Here is a 19496-nt window from a genome sequence, read left to right on the forward strand (position 1 = left end):
CCCCCCCGTGCCTCTTCCCTGCTAAAACTGCCCTGGCCTATCCTCTTATCTTGTGTAGTTTGGCCTCTTGGGAGCCGGCCCTGGTCCTCAGCTGGAGGCCCCTGAGTGGCCTGGGTGCTGCTATTCTGAGAGCCGGTTTCCCTGTGCAGTTTGGGGTACTCCTGCTGCTCCCCTTTCATCCTCATTCTATCCTGGTCTTTGGGGACTCTGAAAATGGCCCTTCTGCTAAGGATCTCACAAAGCACTGCTACCTCAGCCATGTGTCCCAGGCTATGGTGACCCTACGAGGCAGGCTCAATTACCTTCATGCAGTGGGGAGGGCAGGGGTCTGTGTCGTTGCCATCCTGGACATGGTGTCTGTGGCCTTCCCAGCCAGATTCTCCTTTGACTCCAGAGGCTGGGATGGAGTTTGTTTACTCTTGGACCAGTTGCTGGGTCCCCAAGCATCGCTGCTCTTTTTTTTTTTTTTTTAATATTTATTTTTTAGTTTTTGGCAGACACAACATCTTTGTTGGTATGTGGTGCTGAGGATCGAACCCGGGCCACACACATGCCAGGCGAGCGCGCTACTGCTTGAGCCACATCCCCAGCCCCTCGCTGCTCTTGAAAATGGGGCTAAGGTAGCGCAGAGGGTGATTTGGTGCCTGCACTGAGACTCTGCACAGATCACGCTCCACTGCCTGGTGTTCCATAAATCACAGCTTCAAAGTCTCAGCCGAGAAGAAAGGACAGGCCAGCCTGTGGAGTGAGGGGGCTGGGGAGGCTGGTTTTGTTGCCTTGCCCCCCTTTTTCATAATTATCCACTAAGCTTCACATTTGCAGGGGCTGCAGAACTCCCCAGGCACATCTGCCATCCCTTTTGTGGCCACAAAGCAGGGGCCAGTCACAGCAACTGATTAGCATGGCCAGGGAGACATTTGCATTTAATTGCCCCTAGTGTTCTTTTCAGAAAAGCCATGTTCTTTCTTTGTCTTGTCCTATTCTTGGGGTTGCTCTTCTACACACCCCACAGTTAGACTCCTGTTTAGGGTCTCCACACCGGGCCTGGCAGGCTAGAAGCCTTTACTCTTAAAGGCAGGGCTGGCCTTACCTCCTCTGGACCAGCCCTTTGCTAGGAGCCTCCTGCCCAGTGTTTTCCCCAGGCCTCTGACCTCCCAAAGCTGATTTGTGAGGTCTGCATGTCCCCAGTGAGGGAAGTTTTCTCTATCCCATGGTCACCCCAGAGGCAACTTGACCTTTCTCCACATGCCACCTGCAGAAGTGTCTTGAAATCAGACCTGGTGGGGGTGGGGTGAGGATAGGTCAGCCTGGGGCCATGGAGATGCTATCAGGAACCCTGGAGGAAGATGTCACCATCCCCAATTGGTTACCTCTTGGCCAAGTCCTGTTTCTGAGTGGTTTCAGAATTGTTGCCATTCTCCTGGACACTTATGTTCGTGGGGATTCTCCTAAAATAGATTAAACTCTTTTGAGTTGCCAGCCCTATATTGGAGAGTGGTCTTTTGGGGCTGTCAGATTGTTCAACATGTTAAAGGCCAATATGCCTAGTCCCTCTGTGCTTCTCATTTCCACTTAACAGAATTGAAACACACTGGGTGTGGTGACTCACACCTGTAATTCCTGCAGCTTGGGAGGTTGAGGCAGGAGGATCACAAGTTTGAGGCCAGCCCCAGTAATTTAGCAAGGCCATAAGCAACTCAGCAAGACCTTGTCTCAAAATAAAAAAAAGGGGGGCTGGGGTTGTGGCTCAACGGTGGAGCGCTCGCCTAGCACGTGCAAGGCCCTGGATTCGATCGTCAGCACCACATAAAAATAAAATAAACATACTGCGTCCATCTACAACTAAAAAATAAAATATTAAAAAAATAAAAATATAAGAGGGGCTGGGGATGTGGCTCAGTGATTAAGTGCCCCTGGGTTCAATCCCCAGTATCCAAAAAATTTAATAAATAAATAAAATTAAAACACTGAGAATGGAGAATGAAGGGGACTTTCCTACTCTAACTTCCCACACGTCTGCTGAGAATCAACATTTAGGGGGTCATTTTGAAATGACCTGAAAACTTAAGTTGTAACCTATGAAACTTAAAATGAAGAATGAAGAGTGTTGGGGATATAGCTCAGTTGGTTGAGTATTTGCCTCGCATGCACAAGGCCCTGAGTTCAATCCCTTAGCACCATAAAAAGGGGGGGGGGCTGGGAATATAGTTCAGTGGTAGAGCACTTGCTTAGCATGTCCAATCTGGCTTCCATTCCTAGCAAAACACACACACACACACACACACACACACCTCAAATGGTGTGGGTGGTATGGGAAACCAATTTCTCTGTTGGCTGCAGGTTCAGCCATGTGTTCAGATGGCCACTCCCTGGCTGTAAAGATTGACTCTTGAGGGGCTTCCAAGGCAGATGGGTCTGGGGTTGGCTACTTGGGGAATAGGGTCAGATGCCTGGACTGGACCTGTCATGAACTTGTGTTCAGAATTCTTTCTGGGGTTCCTGCTCTGCCTCACTGTAGAGCACCTTGGGGACATGGGGACTGGGACCTGTGTTTTGTACCAGCACCACCCTGCTTTGTGCCTGTGGGCACAGGGTGTGTCCATCCTAACAGCCTGAGCCATGCTTCATTTTATTTTTCTAGACAATAAAGCTGAGGCTTAGGGAGGGGAAGGGCCCTTGCTTGCAGGTGGCCAAGCCTAGGTTCAGATGTGGGTCTGACTAAGTCTAGAGCCAGGCTCTGGTAACTGCACCTGGCCTTGGTCTTCTTGGCAGTAAAGGAGAAGGGCTTTCCCAGGTGACAGCTGCCTGGAATGCAAGCCAAAGCTCTGCTGCCCCGGGGCAAGCTGATGTGGTCCAGCCTGCTGCCCCACCTCCATCACATCCCCTGGGACTGGGGGCCGTGGCATGGGTGCAGGGCTTTCTTTGGAAGATATTGTGCAGAGAAGATAGAGCTGACCTTCCTCCTCCAGCTGGGGCACAGCAGAGGCCCACGCCTGTCCTCACTGCTCTCCCCACCTGGGCAGGGTCTGAAAGGGTGGGTGGGTTGGGGTCCAGAGTCAGGCCTGCCCACTCTGGAGTGGACTGGAATGGACATCAGGCCTCTCCTGCTGTGGCAACTGCCTTTTGTGTGGTTATCTTTTTATGTATAGGGTAGAAATTCAGCTTACTGGAGAGTGACGTGATCTTCCCTGCACACTGCTGCCAGCTTCCCTTGGGTTTTTTAGGCCCACGTGCATAAATCTCTTGGCTTGAAGTTATGCACATTTCAACAATGGGGGGGTGGGCCAATGGAAGAGTATTGCCCTAAAGTCATTTTATTGTTTCTAGACCAGCTCTTCTGCTGGTCCCCTCATTTTTACTCATACGATACAAGTGGTCACTTTAACATATCAGTGTCTACAGATTGAAACCTGCTTCTTTTAATTGGCTGCATCTTCATTCATTCAATGGATATTAAGTTTCCTGCTGCTTTGGACTTATTCATATCTAGGTATGTCTTTCCTCATGTTTGCAAGTAGGGCCTTGTAGGGTCAAGCCCTGTAGGTGGATTTTGGGGTCACTTGCCCTTGGAAGAGTTGCCCAGATTTGGTGCTTTAGTGTACCAGGAGCAGTGCCAGACCAGGGCCCCCAAGTCTGCATGACCAAGGGGAGGGGCTGGGATTCACCCAGAGAGTGGGGCCTGGCCATAGGAGCCCAGGGTGACTTCATGGTCCTTAAATACTACTAGAAAGGGCAGAGTGTGGCAGCAGCTGCTCTGGATCTTCTCTAAGGACAGCACTAGAGAATGGAGCTTAGGTTATGGCAGGTGAGTGAGGCTAGGCTGGGTTAGGATTCCTGTGGCTGGGATTTTTTGCTGAGACAGGCATTGATCTGTCACTGATGACAGTAATAGTGACTGATTCCATTTATTAAGCCCTTGTTACAATTACTACTACCTCCATTATCGTGGAATCCTAGAAGCAGGGGAGGATTTTCATCCTTAATTTATGCCCAGTTTTCCAGTGGAGCTCCTGAGGCCGGGTGGAGGCAAGAACTGGGGTGGGGAGGCAGGAGGTTAGGAATCCCACACCAGCACAGTTCTCCAGGCTCTGCTGCCTGCCAGCTGTGACCTAGAGCAGTTCCAGGAGAGTGCACTGGGCTGGCTGCCAGGCCTTCCACGTGGGTTATGTCATCCCACCCTTGGGATATGTCAGGATGCCATTGGACAGATGAGGAAACTAAGGCCCAAGGTCATACAGCTGGAGAAGGGTCTTTTTAGTTTCCAGAAGCCATCACTCTAACTCCATCCCTGCTGGATGACCCCAGAGCGATCTCTTCCTTCTGGCCACTGGGATGTTAAACCATGCGAGACAGAGGAAGCTTCTGATGCTGACTGGTTTGGAAGCAAGATTTTCACTGCAGGGGTGGTGGTGGGGGTGGAGGGGGACTCCCAGTGTCTCCTCTCCTTTACTCTAGTGTGACTCTCACGCTGTCTCTATGCATCAGCCTGTTTTGCTTCCTTCCAGCACTTACCACCAGCTCCTGCTGCCCTGTCTTCTCACTGGTGTGCAGAGTTGTTTGCCTCTCACCCTCAGCTCTCAGGAAGGGCTTGGCCTTCATGTTCACCTCTGGGCCCCCTGTCCCCACCTTGGCATGGAGCAGGGTGTGCCTGGGTGAGTTTAGGAAGGCACCTGTCTTCAGTTGGGAAGGGGTGGGGGTCTTTCTTTTTCTCACCTACTCCTTTGCCGTGGAATGTTTTTCTCTGGAAGGTATGCAGGCTGTTTTTTTGGCAGTAGGAGGTGATTTATTTGGACAAGCCTTTCACATCTCTCCCCCCACAGGTCTGCCAAGATAAATAGCCTTAATTATTCCTCTGTTTGGTGGCAGTAATAATGTCCCACTAGAGAGGCAAAGGCTTGAGATGTAGCCTTTTTGTTCCCCCCTGAGCTGGTGACTGTGTTTCGGTCTCATCCTCAACCTCCTCTGTCTTGTGCAAGGTTGGAAGGTTCCACAGGAGGAAAAAGCTTAACTCCAGGCTGTCCAACTGTCCCCCTTCTGCTAGGTCCCTCTGACACAGGTCTGCCCAGCCTGGGGTGCAGACAACCCTTACTTTTTCACTGCTTTCTAGAAATAAGGAGGAAGGGAAGGAGGGCAGAACAACAGGGAGCATTACTGTGTTGCTGCCCACCATCTCCTAGTAGTGGAGGGGCCCCCAGCTAAAGCCATACTTGTGGGCAGGGACAGGCTGGCTTTGGACTTGGGTCCCTGGGCTTCCATACCCTCTGTCTCTTGTGCTTAGGAGAAGAGTCAGGGCCTGGGGACACCATTCAGATCAGCATCCTAGCCATGTACAGAGCCTGAGTCCATACTTCACAGATTGGTCAGGTGGATGGGCAAGGCCCGCATCAAATGAGGAGTCACCATGCAATTAGAGCTTATCCAGAAAGTGCTGGAGCACCTCTTGGTGGAGGTGCCAAAGAGGCAGGGGAAGAGGGGAGGGTGTTCCTGGCTAAGGAGCCTCAGAGGCTAGAAATAACTTCTGCCAGTGGTCTGGGGGCGCTGAGCTAATGGCAAAACCAGTGTGACTGCAGGAGGGACAAGGCACTGCACTGAGGCTGCAGATGCTGGCAGGGGATATGACCCTGTGTGGGGTTAGAACTTGTTCTGGAAGGCTCTGGAAAGCCATAGAGAACTGTTTTTGTTTTGCTTTTCATTTGTTTGTTTGTTTGCTTTGGTATCAAAGCAAAAAAAACCCCGGTGCTCAACCACTGAGCCACATCCCCAGTCCTTTTTTATTTTGAGACACAATCTTGCTAAGTTGCTTAGGGCCTCGCTAAGTTGCTGAGGCTGGATTTAAACTTGGATTTCTCCTGCATCAGCCTCTCAAGTCATGGGGATTGCAAGGCACGCACCACCACACCCGGCTCATTTTTGTTTAGGAGATGGCATCTCACTGTGTTGCCCAGGCTGGTCTCCTGGGCAGTGATCCTCTTACCTCTGCCTCACAAGTAGCAGGGGCTATAGGAATGCACTAGCGGGAGGGGTGTTAAACAGAGGAGAGAGCCAAGCAAATGGGCTGTGTTAGATACTGTGTGACTTGTAGGGTGGACCAGGAGATGACTAGGGCTTGGGGTGTTCCCTTGTACTATATGGTCCAAGTGCCCCAAGACAGGTCTCTTTGTTTGTTGAAGCCCCTCTGGGTATCAAGCCCTGGGGCAGGTCCAGGGCATGCCAGTGAATGGTATAGGTAGGCCTTCGGTTAGCCACAACCACTGTTTCCTTTCTCTTTAGCTTTTTTTTTTTTTTTTTTTTGTGTGTGTGTGTGTGTGTGTTTAAAGTTCTGAACTATGGAGCCCCCTATATCTCAGGGTTCCCAGATTCTTCTGTGGTGGATCCCATGGTGCTGCCCTGGGGAGCCAACAAGGAAAGGGCCTGCAGGGTAGGGAGCAGTAGCCTGAGTCCTGCTGGAGCTACCCTCTTGCCAGCTGCCTAGCTGCTTTAGCCCCTCCACCTCTAGCCCCAGCACCTTCCACCTGTCTCACAGCATGTGGACACTCGTGGGGCTGCTCATGCCTGTGGAAGCAGCTAGGTTCTTGTCCAGGAGCCCTCCAGAGCCTCCTGGGACCCGCAGCAGCTTGCCCATACATCAGCCTGTCCTGTGCGGAGGCCTGTCAGTGGCCTCCCTGGCCAGTGTGCCCCTTTCCTACCCTTCGTATGCTCCTTCCTCTCACTGGAGGATTTGTACTCAGTCTGCTCCCCAGGCTGGGTCAGGTGTACCTCTAGGCTCTCATAGTACACATGAGCCCCTCACCTGGGGATACTTGTCACTTTGCCACCTGGCTATCCTTAACTCCTCTGGGAATGGGAAGCATGTCCTCTTGCCCAATGCCTGGTGAACAAATGAAGGAGGGGGCTCAGCTCCTAGTTTCTGCACCTGTAATTCCAGACATGGTGACCTTGCATGGTTTTGTAGATTGTTTACTGGCACATAGCCATGTTCCCTCATTTACTTATTTTCTGCCGCAAGGCAGAATTGAGTCACTGGAGCAGAGATCATACTGCCCACAAAGGCAAAAATATTTATTGTCTGGTCCTTTATAGGGAACATTGGCCTAGTCCTGCACCAGGGTGCACAGAGAACTCATAGGGCACAGGGGTTAGAAGCAGGGACCCTTGAGCAACAGCCTCAGCCCCCTCTTGGTATATGACCTTGAGTAAGAGACTTCACCTTTCTAAGCACTCTAGTGAGGTGAGGGGGAAACAAGGGGCCCTATGAAAAGCTAAACAGAGCCTGGCCTCTGCTAAGGATTGTCACTTGTTTTTTAGCCCCAGATCTCAGTCTCAGCAAGGTGTGAAGGGGCTTGAGGCCTCATGATAGAAATTGGGTGTTTATGACATGGGACCAGGGGTCTTGCTTCCTGGGGAGCAAGGCAGGATCCCTCAAAGGTGGGGTGGTTTTCCTACCCATTAGGAATCTGCTTGAGCAGTACTTGCCTTATGGAGCTGTCGCCTGCCAGGCTGTTGTGCAGTAGATGAGCAAGTAGTGCCAGGCTAGACCTGGGAGTAGGATGGCAGACTTTGGGGGGGCGGGGGCTGCAGCATTATTCATCCTCAGTCTGGTTTGATTCCTCGTGCTCCTTTTTCCATTCCTCCCTAGAGAGGCTGCCCAGACAGGGCCTCTTCACAGCTGTGGCCCACCCCCTCCTTTTATTTATGGGAAGAGAAATCCCGGCTCTGACCTGGTTGTGGTTGGCTGGAACCCAGCACAACCACCCCACCTGAGAGATCCCACTGAGTCATCCCTAACACCCCTAATTGCCCCTACCTCTCTAGCCCGTGTGCAAATAATCCAGTTTGTGTGACAACTGTGGGGCCTTCTGGATTGGTTTCTAGAAGCTGACACAGAAGACCTTTTCAACTTTAGGGCCCTTGAGGCCCTGTTCCTTCCATGTTTCACACTGTGATGGCTGAATGGCCAGTCAGTGGGAGGGCAGTTGACAACCTTGCAGTGTACCAGGAGTTTCCTGAGGAACAGAGCCTAGGTGTGTGTGTGTGTATCTTAACTCCACTGCCAGATCCAGACCCCTAAAGCTTCCAGGCCCTAAAGCCTGTGGGGAGGAGAGGTGCCCTTGCAGGATGTCTTTGCCCTGGGGCCCATCCAGGAGGCAGGGGGGTCTTCTCTGGCCACAGGTGTTCCTTGGCCATTGGCTGAGTATCAGCCCAGGAATGCAGTTGTCCAGGGGGGGGAAAAAGGAGAAGGAGGGGCAGTTTGTTCATATGGCTTTTTGGAGCTGGAGGATTGTGTGGAGCCCTGGGGAAGGGGTGCAGTGGGGAGAGGCTGGGTGAGCGAGGGGACAAATCATGTAGGACCCTGACTTCCAGTTCAGGAGCTCAGGTGTCTCCTAAAGGAAGGTCACCCCACCCCTACAGTGCTGGGACCTTGAACCCAAGACCTCAAGCAAGTGCTGTACCACTGAGCTCCATCCCCCAATCCCCTCCCCCACTAAAATTTTAAAAAGCAGGGAGGGACACAGTTGAGCGTTGGTTTGTCAGATATTTTCCTGGTGCCTCTTGTGTGTCAGAGACTGGCTTGTGGTCCAGCTGTGACTTGTCAGGAAATGCTGGCATGGCTTTAGCTGCTGCTGCTATGAGGAGACAGGTCCTCTCTCCCTCAGTCCAGACTTCCCTGGCCTAAGCCCAGCTCCTATTGCTGGCCAAAGCCAAGCGTCCTTTAGCCGCAGGTACTGTGGTCGCCTGCCTGGCGCCAGGTTGCAGAGGGGCACCTAGGACAACCGGTTAGGTTGCCAGGTTGCCTCATAAACAGAGGCTCTCCCTGGGTCTCCTTACTGTCAGCTAGGCACAGCTGGCAGATGAGATTTATCTTCATCTCAGGAGAGGCATTTATAAGGCACCATGCCAAGATCCCTTCCTTGGACCCACTTAGAGCTGAATTTGGAAGCACCTTGTCTTGGGTCTGCTGTGGCTATAGTGGGACCAGAGCCGGCAGTGGCTGATCCATACCCTCTTCCATTCTGCTTATGGGAGGGAGTGTGGCAGGGCCCGGAGTGTGGGGAGCCCTTCTCCTAGCCCTTTCCATTGCTCAGGCTACATAACAGCAACCTAGAGCAAGGGCCTGTGAGTACCTGTGGGCTCTTGAGTCCAGTCACAGATCTGGAATCTTCAATTGGTAACATTTCTCTTTTTCTATGGAAGTAGAACTCCCATAACCTAAAATGAACCTCCCTCCCTCCCTTTCTTCCTTTGCTTTCTTTTTTTCTTTTATTCATTTATGTACTGGGGCTTGAACTCTGGGGCAGGAATGCTGTGACACATCTCCAACACGTTTTTTCATTTTGAGGCAGTCTTGCTAAGTTGCTGGGGGTCTTGCTAGGTTACCCCAGGCTGTTTGAATTTGCAATCCTCCTGCTTCAGCCTCTGGAATCTCTGGGATTACAGACTTCTGTCTCCACACCTGGCTAAAATAAACCATTTTAAAGTGTACAATTCAGTGGCATTTAGTGTATTCACAGTGTTGTGTAACTGTGACCTGTGTCTAGCTGCCAAACATTTTCATGCATTTCAAACATTTTCCTCCAAAAGGAAACCCCACACCCGTTAAGCACTTGCTCCCCATTCCTGCCTTCTTGCAGTGCCTAGCAACCCCAGTCTGCTTTCTGTCTCTATGAATTTCCTTGTTGTGACCTTGTTGTGATCTTCTTTCACTGAGCATAATATTTTTAAGATTCTTCCAGGTTGTAGCAGGTCTCAACACTTGGTCAAGTTATAGTCTATTTTATTCTTTAAGTGGCTGTGAATAATATGCTTGTTTTTTTTTTTTTTTTTTTTTTGGTACCGTGGATTGAACTCAGGCACTTGACTACTGAGCCACTGAGCCACATCACCGTGCCTGGCTTGTTTGTTTGTTTTGTAGTGTTGGGAAATCAAACCTAGGGCCTTACATATGGTAGGCAAGGGTTCTACCACTAAGCTATATACCCTCAGAACCCAAGTGTTTGTAAATTTGATATAATCCAATTTACATCTTTTCCTTTCATTGCTCATTTTGATTTCCTTTCATTACTTTCATTTTGATTTATGTGTTAGGTTTTTTTTTTTTTTTTTTTGGTGTGTGTGTGTGTGTGTGTGTGTGTGTGAGAGATTTTCATAGAATACCTGAGAAAAACAACATAAAGGAGGAAAGATTTATTTTGGTTTATTTTTTCAGAGGTTTCAGTCTGGGTCATCTGGCTTCATTGCTTTGGGCCTGAGGCATGATGGAGGAAAGCCGTTCACTTCATGGCAGCCAGGAAGCAGAGAGAATAAGGGGACAAGATATGCCCTGGAAAGACATGCCCCCAGTGACCTCCTTCTTCCCACTAGGCCCCTTCCTCTATAGTTTCTGCCACCTTCCTATAGTTCATTCAATTACTAACCTCTCAATGGATTAATCCATTGATCAGATGAGAGTCCTTGTGATCCATTCACTCCCCAAAAGCCCTCCCTATAAATATTACTGCGTTAGGGATCAAGCCTTAAAGATATAATGAGCCTTTGGGCTTCCAGGTCCAAACTACAGCAGTTTCATACCCAGGAATCCACTGCTAAATTGAAGGCCATAAAGATTTACTCCTGTGTTTTTTTTCTAACAGTGTTAATAGTTTTAGCTCTTATATTTAGGTTATTGATGCATTTTGAGGTTTTCTTTGTTTTCCCCCAGTGCTAGGAATCAAACTCAGGGCCTTGTATGTGCTAGGTAAGTGCTCTATCACTGATATAAATCCTGAGCTCGTTAGTTTTTGGTATGGCATGAGGTAAGGATCCAGTGTCATTTTTTCCCAAGTGGATACCCTGTTGTCAGAGCACCCTTTGTTGATGAAACTTCTTTCTCCTTTAAATGTTCTTGGCACCCTGATCTAAAATCAACTGGCCGTAAGTGGAAGGAGTTTAAGTCTATTCCACTGATTTATGTGTGTTCTTTTGCAAGTAGTACACTGATTACTGTACCTTTGTGTAGTGTGTTTTGAAATTGGAAAGTGTCAATTCTGCAACTTTGTTATTGTTTTTCAACATTATTTTGGCTACTGGGGGTGATTAGAAACATTTTTTCCCCCAATACCGGGGATTAAACCCAAAGCCTCACTAGTGCTAGACAACCACTTTAACACTGGGCCACATTCCCAGCCCTTTTAGTTTTATTTTAGACAGGGTCTCACAGGGCTGGCCTTGAACCTGGTGATCTTCCTGCCTCAGTCCCCCTTGTAGCTGGGATTACAGGCATGTGCTACTGTACCCCATTTGGAAACATTTTCTTTGACAACACCAGCATTCTGTAAATTTAGTTATTATTGATGAGCCATTTGAAAGCAAGCTGCAAGACATCACACAAATTCACTCTAAACACTTCTGCATGTATCTTCTAATAAGGGCATTCCTCTGAAAACCACAGTGCCATTGTCATATCCAGATAATTTCAGACTGTTGCACATACAGTCCATGCTTGCATTTCCCCAGTGGTTGTTTACAGGTTTTTTTTGCAGGGGTGGGTACCAGGAATTGAACTCAGGGGCACTCAACTACAGAATCACATCCCCAGCCCTATTTTTTATTTTATTAGAGACAGTATTTCACTGAGTTACTTAGCACCTCCTCGTTGCTGAGGCTGGCCTTGAACTCGTGATCCTCCTGTCTCAACCTCCAGAGCTGCTGGGATTCAGGCGTGCGCCACCGTGCCTGGTTACCTATAGGTTTTTAAAGAACCTTTTGCTCGGCCCCAGTTCAGGATCCACTTGGCATTTTTTATCCTCCACTCTTGAGTCTCCTTCACTCGGAATAGCCCCCAGCAGTTTTTCTCTCTCTTGACATGGGTTGTTTGGGGATACCAGACTGGTTCTCTTGCAGACTGTGCCACGATCTGACATACTCTGTTGTCCCCTTGTGATGGAACAATACTACACAGGCACTGGCTATCCTGCTACAACATGGCAGGAATACAGTGTCATTCGATTGGTCAGTTCTGCTCCTGAAGACACTGAGTTTCATCCTTTGGCCAAGGTGGGGGCACACTGCTCATTTGTAGAATGGTAGCAGTGTTGATGGACATGGAATGTGGTGCTTCCTCTGTGCTGCACCCTCTAAGGACATATAATAACCCCACCCCATCAGCCCCATTTGACAGATGAGAAAATTGAGGCTTTGAGAAGCTAAGTGATCTGCCCGTATCACACTAAGAGGTGTGGGTGGGGCATAAACCCAGGAGGTCTGGCTCCACAATGACTCACAATGACTATACCACAGCCTGAAAGGGTTCAGCAGGGTGGGCAGAGCATTTCCAGGCTGATGGCTATGAAGGTATTGAAGGCCAGTGACCCCTCAGGATCTGAATGAAAACTCTCTTGGTCAGCTGAGTCCAGGGCACCCTGCCAGGTTTTAATGACCCCATAACCTTGCTCTCGTTGTGCCTTACTATGTCTTCTCATGGAGGAGCCCCTGCCAAGTGGCCATCAGCCCTCACGGGGTCAGGATGCTTTCCTTGGTACCCAGGCCCTTCCCCTGTGGATGCCTGCTTCTTCTCCCACTTGACACAGTCCTGGAGGGCACAGGCTGTGTTCTCCTTCCTGATTGGGTCCAGCTTATCCTCACTGTGGGCTAGACTGGCAGGGCACCTGGCAGCACTTCCAGGTTGGGAAGACAGAGTGGGAAGGTGGCAGGGACACAAAATCAAACAAAGGAAGCCCACAGGGTGTTGTTGCTCATACCAGCTTCTCTCTCTTGCAGATGAAGATGTGTGTGTGTTTAAGTGCTCAGTGTCCCGAGAGACAGAGTGCAGCCGCGTGGGCAAGCAGTCCTTCATCATCACCCTGGGCTGCAACAGTGTTCTCATCCAGTTCGCCACACCGAGCGGTACGTGTCCATGCCATGGTGGGTGGGGGGCCTGGAGTCCAGTGAAATAGTGGTCTGTCCATCCCAGCCAGTGTTCCACCACTGTCAAAAATAATTCCAGCTTGGTGCTACATCTCAGTCCCCTTGTATGACTATATTCCAAAGTGGTTCTTTCAGTTCTAGCTGGGATTTTTAAAATTGTAAAATATACATAACAAAAATTGATCATTTTAACCCTTTTTAAATATGTAGGTCAGCGGCATTAAGTACATTTACATTGTTGTGTAACTATGACTATTATTTCTCCAGAATTTTCTCATCTTTCCAAACTATTTTTGTTGTTGTTGTTCTTTTTTAGGAGTTGGGGTCTCACTATGTTGCCCTGGCTGGCCCCAAACTCCCGGGCTCAAATGATCCTCTTCTCTAAGACTCCTAAGTAGCTGTGACTACAAGATGCACCATTGTGCCCAGCTTCACACTGTGTATTTCATTTATTTAATTTTTTTAAAAAATATTTTTATTTTTTAAAAATATATGTTTAGTTGTTGATAGACCTTTATTTTATTTTTTTTTTTTTAATGTGGTTCTAAGAATTGAACCCAGTGCTTCACACATGCTAGGCAAGTGCTCTACCACTAAGCTTACCACCCAGCCCCTATTTATTTATTTATTTATTTGTTTTTATGTGTTTTTATGTGCTGCTGAGGATTGAACTCAGTACCTCACACGTGCGAGGCAAGCGCTCTACCACTGAGCTACCACTCCCAGCCCCTATTTATTTATTTATTTATTTGTTTGTTTTGGTACCAGGGATTGAACTCAGGGGCATTTTAACCATGGATCCACATCCCCAGCCCTTTTCTTTTTTATTTTGGACAAGGTCTCGCTAAGTTGCTTAGGGCCTCACTAAGTTGCTTAGGGCCTTGCTATGTTGCTGAGGCTGGCTTTGAACTCACAATCCTCCTGCCTCAGCCTTATGAGCTGCTGGGATTTCAGGAATGTGCCACACACCTGGCTATATTTTATTTTATTTTTAGTTGTAGATGGACCCAATACCTTTATTTTGTTTATTTATTTATTTTTATGTGGTGCTGAGGATCGAACCCAGTACCTTACACATGCTAGGCAGTACCTCACACTGAGCCACAACCCCAGCCCATGTATTTAAATTTTTTAAGAAATGGTTTTATAAATCAAGTACAATGGTGCATGCCTGTAATTTCAGTGACTTGGGAAGTTGAGGCAGGAGGATGGCTAGTTCAAGGGCAGCATCTACAACTTAACGAGACCTGTATCAAAATTAAAAAGGCTGGGGATTTATATAGTTCAGCGGTAAAGTGTTCCTGGATTCAATCCCAGTACCTCCAAAAAAAGATGTTTTATAAATATGTTCTCTCTTGTATTTTTTTTGTTTGATAAAATTTAGTGGTAATTTTTCTACTTCTGTATCAATAACTTTTGTTTGTAGATATATTTATTTATTTAGATGGGACTGGGGCTAGAACCCAGGCCCTCATGCAGGCTAGGCAAGTGCTCTGCCACTACACTTGATAAATTCATTTTAAAGGACTACAGAACATCACACCCAGGGAGGGAGGGTGGTGACAGGTTCTCTACTGTGCTTCTCTGGGTCCACGGAATTTATCTACTTTATTGGGCATCAAAGTGGTGTCTCTTGTGCCAACTGCCACATGTAGACACTGCCATCAGCTCCTGGGTGGATGTGGGGTTGCTTGCTGGAGATGTGACACTGAGGTCAGTGGCCTATGCCTTTGAAAGCTTCACCAAGCTGCTTTCTTGATAGGAAATGCCCAGATCCATTCTCGGTGCTGGCAACCCCGCTATCTCCTCATGGTGGTCACCAAGTGGTATTTTTAGTTGACTTGCTCCTTTTTCTTTTTTTAATTTTGTGTGTGGTGCTGAGGATCAAACCCAGGGCCTCACACATGCTAGGCAAGCATTGTACCACTGAGCTATATTCCCAGCCATTTTTATATTTTATTTTGAAACAGGGTCTTGCTCAAGTTGGCCTTTTAACTTGTGATCCTCCTGTTTTAGCCTCCCAAGTAACTTGAGATTCCAGGTGTGTGTGCCTGTGCCAGGCTCTTCTTTTCTTTTACACTTGTACATTATTCAGGTAGAAAAGAAATCATCAAATCACAGTTCAAGGTACAAAAGTCAGATGGTGGAGCCAGGTGGAGTGGCACACACCTGTGATCCCAGTAATGGGGAAGACTGATGCAGGAAGATTGTAAGTTTAATAAGGCAGCTTAGGCAACTTAGCAAGACCCTGTCTCAAAATTTAAAAAAATTAAAAAGGCTGGGAATGTGACTTAGTGGTAGAGCACCACTGGGTTCAATTCCTATACAAAAAAAAATATGTCATGCATCCTGACAGAAAGTCAGCCATGGCTCATTCAGAACCCCTCAAATGGCTGAGTGCACAGCCTTCTGGGATGGGTTGTTTGCAACCCCCTTGTGACTTAGCTTCCCCATTTCAGATTTCTGTTCTTTCTACAACATCCTGAAAACCTGTCGGGGGCACACCCTGGAACGGTCGGTATTCAGCGAGCGGACGGAGGAGTCCTCAGCTGTGCAGTACTTTCAGGTAGGTTGGCGCCCATTCTGGGCCAGGCCACCTCTGCTGAGTGGCCCTGTCCTATCTTTCTGAACCATGGGAAGCAATGTAGCACAGGGCAAGCCCCTGAGTGTTCACATACTGGCTCTGTCCCCTACTAGCCATGTAATCTTGGGCAGGTATCCTCTGTTTGCTGGGCCTCAGTTTCCTCATCTGTGAGGCCTGAGAGGATTGCTGGAAGGATCTGAGTGTGCGTGAACCCCAGGTTCCCAGGTGTTTTGAATAATGATAGAATGCTTGCAATGTCCTAAAACCTCTGTGTGATCAAGGCACAGTCTAAGTATCGTTGGGTTTTTTTGTTTGTTTGATGTTTTGTTTTTTTAAATATTTTTTTAGTTGTAGTTGGACATAGTGCCTTTATTTTATTTATTTTTATGTGGTGTTGAGGATTGAACCCAGCACCCTGCACATGCTAGACGAGTGCTCTACTGCTGAGCCACAACCCCAGCTCCCAGTCTAAGTATCTATACATGCCCAGAAACACTCAGACCCTCCCAACAACTAGAGGAGGTAAGTGCTATTATTGTCCCCATTTTACAAATGAGAAAACTGAGGCTCAGAGAGGTTAAGTAAGTTATTCTTATGCCACAGAGCCAAGATGAGAAGCCAGGTCTGACTGATGCCAAAGCCTGAGGCCTTGCCCAGGTGCCACACTGCCTTCCTGTTGTCTCACAGAGAGACACTGCACCTCATCTGCCTAGCACTCTGAGCTCTAGCATTCTGTTCCACCTGCTCCTCTTCTTTGGAGTCCCTAAGATGGGGCACATGGCCCCTGATATCACAACCCTCCCAGGCACATCTTGCAGTTTTCTGGGTAGCTCCCAAGTCTATTGTGTCCTTTTGCCATGGTGATGGTGTCCTTCCTGGGGGCTTCCCTTTGGGCCCCTCCCCGTCTTTCTGGAGCATCTGGCAGGTATCAGCAGGTCCAGGCCAGCTGAGGGTATACAGCCTCCTAGAGGAAGTTTATGCCTGAAAGGGCCTGTCACTCTGTCACAAGGCTGGCCAGGGCCTTGACCATCTATCATGCTATGTGCCCTTTGTCATTGGTATATCTCTATTCCAGTTTTATGGCTACCTGTCACAGCAGCAGAACATGATGCAGGACTATGTGCGGACAGGCACTTACCAGCGTGCAATCCTGCAGAACCACACTGACTTCAAGGACAAGGTGAGTGGCTGCTGACCTCTACTTCCTCTGGGCGAGATAGTGTGTGAAGCAGAAGGGAGGCTGGTGGGTGCCTACACAGGCTGAGAGGAGCAGTAGCCTGTCTCCCTCTCCATATGTCCGTTTCCTCGGGCCCTAGGCCCACCTCCCTATTTATATTGCCTCTAATTTTTCTTTTTTTTTTTTTTTAAACATATTTATTTATTTATTTATTTATTTAGTTATTGGCAGACACAACATCTTTGTTGGTATGTGGTGCTGAGGATCGAACCCGGGCCGCACGCATGCCAGACGAGCGTGCTACCACTTGAGCCACATCCCCAGCCCCTCTAATTTTTCTTTATTTATTATTTTTAGCTTACTAATTTTATCTTAAATTTTTTTCGATTATAAAAGTGAAATCAAATGTATAAATACAATACATATGTACAGTATTGGCATGAAAGGCCTCTATCATCTCCCTTCAAACTGTTTAGGGTCTCTTTTTCCAAGTTGGATGTGGTGGCATATACCTGTCATCCCAGTGACTTGGGAGGCTAAGGCAGGAGGATACCAAGTTCAAGGCCAACTTGGGCAACTTAGACCCTGTCTCAAAATCAAAAAGAAGGGCTGGGGTTGTGGCTTAGTGGTAAAGCACTTGCCTAGCACATGTGAGACTCTGAATTCGATCCTCAACACCACATAAAAATAAATAAAATAAAGGTATTATGTCCATGTACAACTAAAAATAAAAAAAGTAATAATAAAAAAAAAAAAAAGAAAAGGGGCTGGGGATGTAGCCCCATGGTAGAGTGACACCTGGATTCAATCCCCAAGACCCCCCCCCACACACACAAGAGTTCTTCTGAAATGTTCCTCATACATGTATCAACATGTATTTTAGAATTATTTCAGCCTTTTTTCTTTTTAATTCAAATTGTAATCTACCTACTGCAAGAAAACTTTTTTATTGCTTAATGATATGGCTTAAAACATTCTATCCCCTCCCCCTTTATTCAGGTATGATTGACAAATAAAACTGTATATGCTGGGCTGGGGTGTGGCTCAGTGGTGAGTGCTTGCCTAGCATATGTGAGGCTCTGAGTTCATTCCCAGCACACGGGGGGATAAGTTGTATATGCCTAAAGTGATGTTTTAAGATACATATCCATAGCTGGGTGTGGCTTAGTCCCCATAAGTTGGGGACTAAGTCCTTAGACCCCTCTGCACCTCCACACACACACTTAGTCCTATCATCTTGGGAGTCTGAGGCAGGAGGATCACAAGTTCAAAGCCAGCCTCAGCAACTTAGTGAGACCCTGACTCAAATATAAAAAAGGGCTGGGTATGTGGCTCAATGGTTAAGTGCCCCCGTGTTCAATCCCCAGTATCAAAAAACAAAAAAACAAAAAACAAAAACCCTATTCATTATAAAATGATGACTATAGTCAAGCTAATTAACATCCATCACCTCACCTAGTTAATTTTTTTTGGCGGGGGAGTACTGGGGAATGAACTGAGGGGTGCTCAGCTACTCAACCACTGATCCATATCCCCAGCCCTATGTTGTATTTTATTTAGAGATAGGGTCTCACTGAGTTGCTTAGTGCCTCACCAAGGCTGAGGCTGGTTTTGAACTTGTGTTCCTCCCGTCTCAGCCTCCTGAGCTGCTCACCTAGTTACTTTTTTAAAATAGTGATGTGGGGCTGGGGCTATATAGCTCAGTGGCAGAATGCTTGCCTAGCATGCGTGAGGCACTGGGTTCGATCCTCAGCAGCACCACATAAAAATAAACAAATAAAATAAAGATATTCTTTCTATCTAAACCACACACACACAAAAAAAAATTTTTTAAAGAAATAGTGATGTGTAAGAAAAACAGTGCCTTTTTTTGTTTGGTTTTCACTCACACACCGTAAACAACTTCTAAAGGTGGGGATTCCCCCACCAGCAAGCTAGCCATTTTGCTGCAGCAGATACCAGCTGGGTGTCCTCTATTCCGGTTCATTTGTTATCACTCTTACCAGGAGATAGCCTTAGACCCCATAAGTTGGGGGCTAAGTCCTTAGACCCCTCTGCACCTCCACGCACACTTAAATGCTAGTTTGCTAGTTACCAGCGCATGGTGGATTTCCCTGTGTTTGTGAGGGACTGGCTCTAAATTAGGCTCCCACTCAGTGTTCAGTTAATCTTCTTGAGCCGATCACAGACCTCAGGGAAACACATTTGTTGGTGTGGTATAGAGGATTACAGAAGATACAAATGAAAAGCTTCATGGGGCGAGGTGTGTAGGAAATTCCAGGAAGCTCATGAGTTCAACTGTCTAGAAGATTTCTGAACCCAGTCCTTCTGGGTGTTAGTGGAGACTTCATTGCATATCTAATGCTGAGAGACTGGCTGCGGAAACCCAGCCAGTCCTGTCCAGATTCTTCTTGGCCTCTCTGTCAGCATTATTCCCCCCAGGGTACCCTCAGAGGGTCTGGACCCTCTGAATTGAGGAGTATCTTATGACTGACTGTTGAACAAGGGTGGTTCAGTTTCTTTAGGGCTAGCTCCAGAGCAGACAGACTGGGGAAGAGTAGAGGTTCTTTGACCCATCACAGGGAAGAGAAATTCTCATTTTATGGCCTGCCTTGCTGGAAAAAGGGATTTGAAGCCAGGAACTTCGGATGAAAACCAAGATGTATATATCAAAATATCACAAGTGAAAACTTGTACAATCTACTTTCTGAGCCAGATCCAAGTGCACTAAACTGTCCATTAACTAATGCCACTATGCTGCACTTCAGGTCCCTAGAACTCCTTGGGACGTGCTCTTTAGGCACAAAGATTTAATTGAGATTGATCTTGTCACTT

At 47.8% G+C, this 19496-nt stretch overlaps 1 protein-coding gene across 1 annotated transcript in view; it reads left to right on the top strand.

Moving 5' to 3' along the window:
• The window catches only part of Carm1 (coactivator associated arginine methyltransferase 1), a 42665-nt gene that overhangs the window by 9100 nt on the left and 14069 nt on the right, over window positions 1-19496 (top strand). Inside the window, exons 3-5 of the mRNA XM_015489031.2 lie at window positions 12754-12879; window positions 15360-15466; window positions 16560-16664. Of these exons, the coding sequence (XP_015344517.2) occupies window positions 12754-12879; window positions 15360-15466; window positions 16560-16664 (338 nt within the window). The remainder of the gene's footprint in view (window positions 1-12753; window positions 12880-15359; window positions 15467-16559; window positions 16665-19496) is intronic.

Source organism: Marmota marmota, unplaced genomic scaffold (assembly GCF_001458135.2).
Source record: "Marmota marmota marmota unplaced genomic scaffold, marMar, whole genome shotgun sequence".
Classification (NCBI taxonomy): domain Eukaryota; kingdom Metazoa; phylum Chordata; class Mammalia; order Rodentia; family Sciuridae; genus Marmota; species Marmota marmota.